Below are 11,626 nucleotides of genomic sequence, written 5' to 3'. Positions count from 1 at the left end.
GGTGAGAAACTTCCACGCCGGGTATGTCTAATACACCTGCTTCAACCGAGACAACGAGATCGAAACCGTCGTTTGCATTTTCCTCTACATTGAGCGGAGATCACGTTCGAAGTTCAGACCTAGGAAATCTTTGATCTCATTCCAGAGCTCGTATTTATGTTCGCTTTCCGTATTGTGTGGATGGAACACAAGGACAGCGGGATAAAGCGGCTGGGATTTCGGTCGTCTGATGAGCTTGCGAAGCATACCCGGATTGGCATCGCGGTGGTTGTAGGCGGCAATATTCATGGAATCGTGTTTACTGACTATTTCTCTCGCGGTTCCGGATGTGAAGATGGGGACGGGGGTCAAAGATACGAGAGAACTGATGATATCTTCGAGGGAAGAAGAAGCCAGACGTTTGGATAACACTTCGCCAATCACGATTTTCTGGTCCGTCTCGAGGAACTCGGATACTATGCATGCCCAGGCGGCACGGAGGATGGAATTTGCAGACGAGCAGTTGAATTCTTGAGCTGTGCTTTGCAGCTTGGAGATTGGTACGGAGAGGGGAATGGATGCGGTATTGTAGGTGCGAGATTTATTTTCTGGAGCCCTATTTTCTACGCTGTCGTCTACCTCGCTGACAAAGTCTTTAAGCGTGTTTTTCCAGAAGGCCATGTCTTCTTGTGGACTGGTTGTTCGCATGAAGGAAGGTGCGATGGCTTCTTGGATCTGGTGACGTGGGCTGCGTAGGTTTTCCTGAGAGGTGTATGCAGCTTGAATATCATCAATGATGAACTTCAAGGAAGGTCCATCGTGGATAGCGTGGTGGATTGAGAGCATCATTGTTCTCACATCATCACGCTCGAATACAACGACAGCCCACGGATAACTGATAAATGCACTGCTTTGATGCTTGAGAGCGATTTGTTGTGCATAAGTTTTTGCGCTTGTTGCGAGATCCTCGTTTTTAATTTTCACAACAGACCAGTCTACAGATGGCTTCTCGTGAATCAATTGAAGAAATGTCGATGCACCAAATCCGGAATTTGCTTTTGCAGACACCGAAGCCGTTGGCAAGAATCCAATACGAAGAGCTTCGGTATTCTGAGCCACCTGGCACGAAGCTGTCTTCAAAAGTTCGAGATCGATGCTATCAGAGAGATCAAAAAAGTGGTTACTCCAATAGTACTCATAGTTGCGGAAAGGTTCACTGAGAAGATTTTTCTGTAGTGGCAAGGTCGGACAGACTGAAAATGCTTTGACGTCAACTAAAGCGGTTTCTGCAACCTTTGAGAACCATTGACGGTGGAATTCATCGAGTATTCTGGAGGAGGAATCAAGACAAGTGGAATTGGAAGCGGGCTTGTTGAAGAGATTGCAGAGATCCGCGACGGTTTGACAGTGTAGCATATGTGCAGCTGAAACCTTGTAACCGGTAGTCTTCAATCTTGCTGTGAAACGCACTGCGGCGATTGAATCAAAACCTAAGGTTGCTAGTCGACTGTTTGATCGGAAATTCTTGCTCTCGGTTCCTAAAAAGGTGGCGAAATGCTCGAGGATTCGTTCTTCCTCTTCTGTCCAAACCGAGTCCTGGGTAAATGTGAAGTTACTTTTCCATGATACCAGATCCAAAGCTTCATAAGCACTAGATAATGGTTTGCGGTCGATCTTGGTGAAAGCAGTCACCGGGATGCGGTTTAATACCACGAAAACGCTAGGGATCATATGTTCTGGGAGATTTGCTTTCGATACAGCCATAGCGGCTTTGGCAACTTCGACCGCACAATCATTGGTAATGAGTAAATCTTGGGCAGGAGTACTTGGGGTTGATAAGAAGGTCACCAAGACCTTCATCGGACGATCTGGTCGGGCCATGAGCATAGTAGCCGCTTGTTCCGTATCGGGATGACAATGGCTGAGCGCAAAACTGATCTCGCTCAACTCTACTCGCATTCCGTTGATCTTCATCGGATCATCACGACGTCCCACGAACTCTAGACTGCCATCGTGAAGCCGACGGACAATTTCCCCGGTCATGTATATATGGGCTCCACAACTCTCATTCCAATGGAACTTTTCTTCCGTCTTAGCTAGGTCTTTCCAATAGCCTCGAGCTACTTGTGGACCCGAAAGAGCGAGCTCACCCAAACCATGTCGCATGACGACTCGCTCGTTGTTAAGCACAAAGAAGCCCACGGAGGGTAATGGTAATCCGACATTTGTACTCTTGAATAGATTTTTGAAACCGCCAAATTGTTTGACTGTAGATACAACATTCGCTTCGGAGGGACCATAAGTGTTATACGCGAGAATATTTTGGGACCAATCATTTGCAACAGGCTGAGGCAAGGCTTCTCCAATCATAGTCACAACATCGAGTGTTTTACAATGAGCGCGAGCTACAATTGTTGCGAACGCAGGAGTCAAATGAGCATGCGTCGCATTGGTTGCGTAAGCGAGATCGGGAAAAGAACCAAGCATTACATCTTTGGGTGCTGCGATGACAGTTCCGCGCAAATCCCAGGTGTAGAAGAGATCTTGCACGAAGACGTCGAATGTTGGTTGTGAAAATTGGAGACAGCAGACTGCGCCAGAACGGCTTACAGGTATGCTTTCCCTCAAAGATTTCATAGCTGTGGCTGCGGCGCTATGCTGCACTTGTACACCTTCAGGCAGGCCTGTTGTTCCACTGGTCCAGATCAAGTATGCCATTGAGTTACTGCCAGGAATTGTTTTGAACTAACCTTATACCGTTTCTGAACAAGGCTCCGCTGTTAATGCTCTTAGCTTTTCTATAATCTTATCAGATCATCTCGTCTAGTCCATCAAATGCAACCACCGATGTCAGTTCCCAGTTTTAATTGTTTGTTGTAAGTTTCCATTACTCGATATATCCTCCTTGGCAACCCATCATAATGCCACTTGTTAGAAGAATCTTATCAGATCATCTAATCTGATCAAATATATGACTCCGAACGGTGATGTGATTTTGTTCTCGAGATAACTAATATACGAACTTTATGGAGTCATCAGCTCTCACCCATGTTTTCGACGAAATCATTCATCTCATTTACGGAGCAAACCGCTTCTGCCAATAATAGATAGGGGTCGAATTGAACTGATTCGTGTTTCATAACTTTCATTTTCTCAAAATTTATATGCCAATGCTTTGCAATCCGATTTTCGTGCCCAATTTTGTGAATCAAATTTTTGTTATGTAGATTCTAAGAACCCTTCTCCATTACCACGGTGCCACTCTCGGGCGGATTATAGACAGAAAATTCATTGCTTGTCAAAGAAGAAACATTTCTGTTGGTTCAAGTGTATGGTATTGTGTCTTCGACATTCGAGTTTTGTAGGAATCATTCATCTTGAATGCAGTCATGTCAAAACTTTCGGCACTGAAAGATCGAATCGTCGGTCTGCCCTCCAAGATTGCGGGTGCCGAAAAGCAGAGCGGACAATACTTACTTCTACTACTTTCAAGTGATCCAGAACCGCTCGATTATGTTCTTCTTGTGGTTGGATTCATCACCTCGATCGCTTCTCGGGTTCCATTCCCCCTACTGGGTATCTTATTCGGCCAACTGGTAGACGACCTCAATTCAACATCTTGTAGCACTTCATCGACTGGTTCAGCGTCACTTACAGATGGCGTTATGACCAAAGTGTTAGATGTCATTTACGTGACAATCGCGAATTTCTATTTGATCTACATCCATACTGGATTTTTGGAGTCTTCTCGGTGAACCTCTTGTTAGACGCCTGCGCATGAGATATCTGGATGTCCTTCTACATCAAGAAGTCGCGTTTTTCGATACATTGCCATCCGGTGAAGTAGCTTCCCGCCTCGATGTCGATCTTCAAACCATTCAAACAGGAAGTTCTGAAAAGGTCAGAATCTTCATTGCCAGTATCTCCTACTTCGTCGCGTCATATGTCGTTTCCTTCATCAAGAGTGCGAAGCCGGCAGGTATGCTCATCTCTTTGGTACCAGCCTATCTTTTTTTGGCAATGGTGGGAGGACACTTCACTCAAAAGTGTGCAAGCCGAATGTCAGATCATGTAGCGGCAGCGACGGCTATCGCTTTAGCAGGACTGTCAAATATGTCTTTGGTTCAAGCTATGGGTGCCAGTTCCCGCTTGGAAGCTGTGTACGCTCGTCACATTGGTTCAGCACAAAGAGAGGGAATCAATATACTGCAACGCTAAAGACAATTGCATACGGAAGTTTCTGGCTCGCGATGGCTTACAGTATGAGTAATTTCGTGTACGCACTAGCATATCAGCGGGTAGGTCGAAATGTTGTAGAAGGACGTTACAATCAACAACAATTCTTCACGGTCCTACCTGCTCTTCTCTTTAGTGCTCTATGTGGACAAATGTTCTCCCTTGCTCCTGATATTTCTAAAGCCAGCGTATCCGCTGCACGAGTTCTTGATTTGATAGATATTGGTCCTGAGAATCTCCTCGAATCCAAGAACAGCTGAGCAACAAATGATCCAGAAGCATCTCAAGGAATGATCGAGAAACAACCCATTAGATCGGGTGGTCTTGCCGTACGCTTCAACAGTGTTCGTTTCTCCTACCCCACTCGCCCAGATATCGAAGTTCTCAAAGGTCTCACCATCAACATCACCCTCGGTACATTCTGCGCACTTGTTGGACGCTCTGGAGACGGAAAATCAACCATCATTGCCCTCCTTGAACGCTTCTACTCTTCAGCATCCGGTAGTGTCGAAATTGATGGTCAAGACAATTCCAAGATTGACGGCGTAGCGTTCCGCCATGATATTGCACTCGTACCCAAGAAAGTGTCCTATTTTACGGCACCATTCGCTTGAATCTCGAACTCGGCGCTCGCGTTGGACATACCCCAACCATGGAAGAGATCGAATCTGCATGCAAATTGGCAAACATTCACGATACCATTGGTTCTCTTCCCGAGGGATACGAAACGCCTTGTGGTTCCATTGGTGGGCAATTTTCAGATGGTCAATTACAACGTCTTTCTATTGCTTGTGTATTACTCAGGAAGCCACACTTATTACTTCTTGATGAGTCGACTTCAGCTCTTGATGCTGAGTCCGAGAAGTTGTTCGAAGAGGCTCTGGAAAAGACATCAAAGGGTGTTACTGTCATCGCTAATGCGCATAGATTGAGAACCATCGAAAAGGCGTCGACGATTTTTGCAATCGACAGCGGTATTTGCGTAGACCAAGGAAGTCACGACGAATTGGTGGCTCGGAATGAGGAGTGAGAAGATTTCCTGTATATCTCTAGACTTTAGCATACTGTACACACATACATTAATTATCAAACTTGGGCAATATTTATTACTTCACTTGCTCCAGATCTATCGTCATTTGTCTTCAATACCTTTGCTTGAATCATGATTTCAACCCAATATACTTCCTGCCATACGAATGCAAAGTCGTATTATAATACTCTTTCTCAACCAAAGACAGCATTAATTACCAAATAGATTGATGACTCAACAAATTGGATGAAATCTATTGAAAGTCTGATCCAATCTATTGATTCCAAGCCAAGAAGCCAACGTACCCTGAAACTACCCCGCAAATACGAAATTGTGCCATGTGGTGTGAGCGGAACCAGACAAAGAGATAAATAGCGGGATAAGGGCAAATGGTGGGATGAATGGAACAAGTACGTCGATTGATCTATTGTTTCTCATCTCGTGATTGACTTTCTTGATTGACTGAATTCTGTTCCTGTCTGAACATTCTCAGACCACTAGACAGACAATAGAATAATGGAATGAAGTTGATTACACAAGACTATCTAACTTTTATATGTTTGACTAATTCAATGAAACCTTATTAGAGTTCAACATCTACAAATAAGGAAGGTTGACGCTGGCTGTGAAGTACCCCGGATCTAACTGTTTTGGTAAGCCGAAACTACCCCTCTCACAGCCCAGCTTTCCGAGCTTCTCTAGCTTTTATTACCATATATCCCGCACATCTGTTTGTACTGCCATACTTCTTGAAAAAACAAAACAAATACACATCACCCTTTTTTCAAATCATCACAACACCGAGAATATCAAAAGACCAAACATGGTTACTGCTTCGTACGCCTTCTTTGAGGCCCTTGTTGAGGTAACCAACCAACCTTCTCTTATCATCTCAAAACTTCAACATGTGAATAGATCTAACAATGTATTAGGCGGGGGTAACTCATTGCTTCGTCAACTTAGGATCGGATCATCCTTCTATTTTGGAAGCTTTGATTACGCTTAAGAAGGAGAACAAGGGGCCAGAAGTTATAGTAAGTCTTCAGATATATCAATTGATCAATGTCTTGATTACATTTACATGATCATACACTAATAACAATCTACAGACATGTCCAAACGAGGTATGTAAACAGATTCTCTCCCCGCCTTTGAAATATGCTCATTTGTTCCATAGATGGTAGCCCTCTCCATGGCCGATGGATATGCCCGTCTAACTGGCAAACCTCAATGCGTAATCGTACACGTTGACGTAGGAACCCAGGGATTGGGAGCTGCGGTTCACAATGCCTCATGTGGACGGGCACCCGTTCTTATATTTGCCGGTCTATCCCCCTATACAATTGAAGGAGAAATGCGCGGATCACGAACGGAATATATTCATTGGATACAAGATGTACCCAACCAAGCGGAGATTGTCAGACAATATTGTCGATATTCAATGGAGATTAAGACGGGAAAGAATATCAAACAGATGGTTAATAGGGCTCTTCAATGGGCTACTAGTGCCCCTGCTGGACCAGTTTATCTGTATTCGGCGAGAGAGGTTATGGAGGAGGAAATTGATGATTATGATTTGGTTCAGGAACATTGGAATGCAGTGGAGCCAGCTGCACTTTCTGAGAGTTCGGTTGCTACAATTTCTGAAGCATTGGTCAATGCTAAGGAGCCATTGATTATTACTGGCTATAGTGGTCGAAATCATAAGTCAGTAGGAGCTCTAGTTGAGTTGGCGGATACAGTTAAAGGTCTTCGTGTTTTGGATACCGGTGGAAGTGACATGTGCTTTCCAGCTGATCATCGTGCTTGGCTGGGATTGAGATATGGCAGTGATAAGGCCATTGAAACTGCCGACGTCATTGTTGTCATTGACTGCGGTACATACTCAACCTTTCAACAACGATATATAGAGACTAATTTTTTTTCCCCATGTAGATGTACCCTGGGTTAACACTTTGTGTCATCCTTCAAAATCAGCCAAGATATTCCATATTGATGTTGATCCTCTCAAACAACAAATGCCAGTAAGTCCTCCCAGTTTTGTTCTATGCGAACACTTCTTATGAAGATTATCACTGAACAATTCTAGGTATTTTATCTTGCCGCACTTTCTCGTTACAGAGCAGATAGTTACACATCTATAAGCCAACTCACAAAATACATAAAAAATGCTAGTGACTTCGCCAACACACTCTCCTCCTCACCATACACCGAGCGATGGGAAGTTCTTGCTACAGATCATACCAAACGCCTTGAATCTATCAACGCTGCTTCATCAAAAGTTTTTGATGATGATTCTTTCGGCACCGGTTACCTCTGTCAACAACTACGTAAGATCGTACCTGCTGACACAATCTTCGCTATCGAAGCCGTAACCAATACAGTTTTCGTAGCAGACAATATCCAAGCTACTCTTCCCGGTTCTTGGATCAACTGTGGAGGAGGAGGATTAGGATGGTCTGGTGGTGGAGCTTTAGGTATTAAATTGGCATCTGAGATTGAGAATGGGAAAGGAAAGGGAAAGTTTGTCGTCCAGATTGTTGGAGATGGAACATTTTTATTCTCGGTTCCAGGAAGTGTTTATTGGATTTGCCAAAGATATGGAATTCCGGTTCTTACTATTGTTTTGAACAACAAGGGTATGTTATCATCAATGGACTATGTAGAAACTCTGATTACAGTTACTAATGAGGGAGCAGGTTGGCACGCACCAAAACGATCTCTCATGCTAGTTCATCCAGATGGTGCGTTTTTCTCCTTCTATTTTTCACATTCTAACTCTCATTTGTGACAAATCTCTAACAAAATTCCAGGTATCGGATCTAAAGCCACAAACGAGGAACTCAACATATCATTCGCACCGCAAGTCCCAGATTACGCGGGAATTGCTCGAGCCGCATCTGGAAACAGTGTAATGGCCGAGAAGATATCAAAAGCTAGTGAGGTTGAGAAGATTTTGCTAAAGGCTGTGGAATGTGTTAAGGGGGGTACGACAGCGGTTATCGATGCAGTTGTTGTGCCTGGTTGTTAGTGGTGATTGAATATGGATATAGCGATTGGGAGGAGGGGAATTCGACGGGCCACAGGCTTATATTGGAATCTAAAGTAGTAGATTAGATATGCGTGCATGATAGTAGGCTCATTGATTGATGGAATTATGATATTTGTTAAAGCATTTATTAAAGCGATGTTGTGTTGTAGTGAATATGCTTTTGAGGGAAAGAAACGAGATTAGGCGAAGTGGAGTGAGTCAATGAATGAATAAATGAATGTTTTTGAGATAGTTACTCGGTTTACCTAAGTAAAGATTTGATCTGATTTTTAGATCGAACAGTAACAGTAATCATAATAGTAGCAAGCCAATCCACGCAGTGTATATCGAAAGCTGGAAGCTGAATTCCAAACACGAGTCGAAATCAATTCATGTAACCTTACGAGTATTGTATGTAAAGCTAGGATAGAATGTAAGAAAACTAGAATGTAACATATTTTTTGAAATGAGTTGTGTATTGTGTATTAGATTTCAAAGAGGTGGGTGGGTAGTTAGGTATGTGTGTGTGTAGTATGTGTATGTGTTTTGTAGGTGAGAAGGGGGATGAGGGTGAGGGTGAGGTTGAGAATAGGTGGGAAGGAATGTGAGAAGGAATATCAAGGGAATGGAGTAAATGAAAAGGGGTTTGACAATCAATAAGGAGATAGAATCAAGATTACATGAGAAAGAGAAATGAGAAAGTGAGAGATAGAGAGAGATGAGTGAGAAAAAGAGAGTGAGAGAGATGAAATAAATACCCAAGGATAGGATAGTAGGGTAGATGATATGAGATGAGATGAGATGAGAGAAAAGCTTATCCCCTAGACCGCCATTATATGACGCCTCGCTTAACAGGGATCTTAGTGACCAATCAGAACATCAGGACCCTGAGAATTCTCATAATATTAGAACTATATTCTATGATAACTATTGAAATATTTATTATTATTATATAAAGGAATATTATATTCTTTATATCCTTATTTGCTCTTATGCCTTACTTCTTTTTATCTAAAATTAATAGACTTCTCCTTTAATATAACTCTTTTTGTCTTATAAAACTATTCCTTATAAGTATAACAATTCCTTTTACTCCCCAATCATACGAAATAATAATTTTGAGGAAGGTTATAACCCTTAATTGAAACTGACTATTCATATCTTAAATCCTATAGATATAGGTTTATTTTTAATAATAATAATAAAGCTTGATTGGTCAGAGTATTAAGCTATATCTTTATTAGCTAATATTCGACCCTGAAGTACTCATATTGAGAGATTAATACTCTGAATATAATCTAATAATGGATCTACTTATAGATAAGTATATTAGTATATATAATTCGAATTAATAAAATGATATCTCATTCTTTTATAAATATTACTTATTCTAGAGAGTTTAATATAATATCTTATATAAAGCTCTTCAAATCTATTCCTTAATATAAAACATATAAAAGAATATATATTAATATTCTTATTATACTCTCAATAAGTTTTAAATTTAAATTCAATATAAATCAATATATATATACATATACCTAAATACAGATAAACCTCATTTTGTTACGACGGTACCCAACATACCGCGTCACATGGTCAAACGATCACATGATGGACCTAGAGGATCTAGGGGATTAAAGAATAAATGTTTAGATCTATAAAATCCAAAGGATTCAAATAGAACAAAGCCTTATAGTTCTATAAAGAACAAAGGTTTATATAAGAAATAGAATTTCTTTATATATAAAGCTTTATACTCAAGAACAATTATTAGTTTTATTATTATAATTATAAGAATTGTAATTAATTATAATCTTATTGAATTCCTACTTAAAGTTTAATTTAAACTATTTTAAGAGATTTCTAAACATTTCTATATAACCTTAAAGACAATTCCCATAACACTTTAAGCACTCTTTCTACTTTAAATACTAATTCAATATTAATCATTAATATAACAACTAATAGTTCTTTTAGAAGTTAACAAGCCCCAACAAACAACTTCAATAATATCGAAATAATTAATACTTTCAAGAAGATTATCATCAATGAAACACTCAAGATTACTTTATTAAATAAATACCAAGGAAATCAATAGGAATTTAACATTTTTTTATTACAACTCGAAATTTATTTTAAATTCAATTAAAACAAGTTCATCAAAAAGGAATTTAAGAGTATTTGGGTTATATTATACCTTAAAGGTAAGATAAGTAAATGGATTTAGTTATATTTACACAATTATTTCAAATATAACGATAAGGAATGCATAAAATTCACAAAAATTATCTTCAATATTTTCAAAGGATTCAAAACAGAAATCCATAGGATCTTCAAAAATTCCAATAAATCAAAGGTAATAGAAAATAAGATCTTCAACTTTAAGCAGATAGGATTAATATTGAAATATGCTATAGAATTTCGAAAACATATAAAAACAATCAAATAAAATGAAATCATTATTATAAGTCGTTATTATAAAGGACTCAAACCAGAAATCAAACTAAAATTAGAAAGATCTACTAAAAGTGTAAACTTAAACAACCTAATTCAGAACTTTATTGAATTAAATGATTATCTTTATCAATATCAATAAAATCAAAGATTATATAAACTCTAGGGAAATCAAAAGCAAGAATGTTACTATAAAAACAAAAGTAAATTATATTACAATCTATAAAGTTATAAGGATTCTATAGAATTAGATGTTATATACTACAAAAAGAGAAATGATAATCCAGAAAAGAAATAAAGACAGGAAAACAATTTATATTTTGAATATAGAAAAGCAGGGCATTGAGCAGCGGATTGCCGAAGTAAGAAAGTAGGAAGAAGAAAGAGCAACTTCAAATCTAAGTTCAGCAAAGGCTAACTTAATGTTATCTTTATATTCTAGGAATACTTAATTAAAACCAAAGAAATTGAAACCTTTATTAATAAGAAGTTTCGGAAATTATTAAACAAGCTATTACAAAACCAAAAAGGTATAAATGTAATAGACTTATAAGAACAAGAGTATTATCGAACCCTATTACCTTCTATAATAAAAGAATATCATAAGGAAAAGATATCAATAGATTATACAATGATGAACTGGACTACTTACTATAATGAATTCTATGGAATCCATCGATTAGATAAAGAAGCAACCGGATAGTTCCCTAAGAAAAGAAAGACAAGGAACCAACAATCTAATGAAACAGACGACAGGTCAGATGGTCGGAGACCATGGCCAATTACAATTTCAAAATTTCATATATTAAAGGATTAGAAAACACTAGAGTTAATACTCTTAGCCGAAAACCAGAGTACTAAGAAAATAAGTTGTACGAATTATATGTAATATT

The 11,626-nt window shown here is 39.5% G+C and overlaps 3 protein-coding genes across 3 annotated transcripts; 2 read left to right on the top strand and 1 right to left on the bottom strand.

Annotated features, from left to right (window-relative positions):
* Nucleotides 1-84: 84 nt before the first annotated feature.
* Nucleotides 85-2,697, bottom strand: EAF01_008831 (uncharacterized protein; the record flags this gene model as incomplete). The annotated part of the gene is made up of 1 exon (XM_038917087.1): nt 85-2,697. The coding sequence occupies one exon, from the start codon at nt 2,695-2,697 to the stop codon at nt 85-87; it is 2,613 nt and encodes an 870-aa protein (XP_038767481.1).
* Nucleotides 2,698-3,368: 671 nt separating this feature from the next.
* EAF01_008830 (uncharacterized protein) lies at nt 3,369-4,475 on the top strand (the record flags this gene model as incomplete). The annotated part of the gene is made up of 3 exons (XM_038917086.1): nt 3,369-3,655; nt 3,747-4,139; nt 4,241-4,475. 3 exons carry the CDS (start codon nt 3,369-3,371, stop codon nt 4,473-4,475), a joined length of 915 nt encoding a protein of 304 aa, XP_038767480.1.
* A 1,593-nt stretch (nt 4,476-6,068) lies between these two features.
* Nucleotides 6,069-8,276, top strand: EAF01_008829 (uncharacterized protein; the record flags this gene model as incomplete). Its single annotated transcript, XM_038917085.1, has 8 exons — nt 6,069-6,110; nt 6,178-6,279; nt 6,355-6,369; nt 6,423-7,122; nt 7,181-7,269; nt 7,335-7,884; nt 7,945-7,989; nt 8,059-8,276. The coding sequence occupies 8 exons, from the start codon at nt 6,069-6,071 to the stop codon at nt 8,274-8,276; spliced, it is 1,761 nt and encodes a 586-aa protein (XP_038767479.1).
* Between the last annotated feature and the right edge of the window lie 3,350 nt (nt 8,277-11,626).

This window comes from Botrytis porri (genome assembly GCF_014898465.1).
Source record: "Botrytis porri strain MUCL 3234 chromosome Unknown BPOR_012, whole genome shotgun sequence".
Taxonomy (NCBI): Eukaryota; Fungi; Ascomycota; class Leotiomycetes; order Helotiales; family Sclerotiniaceae; genus Botrytis; species Botrytis porri.
This window is presented reverse-complemented; position numbering and strand designations above follow the sequence as displayed.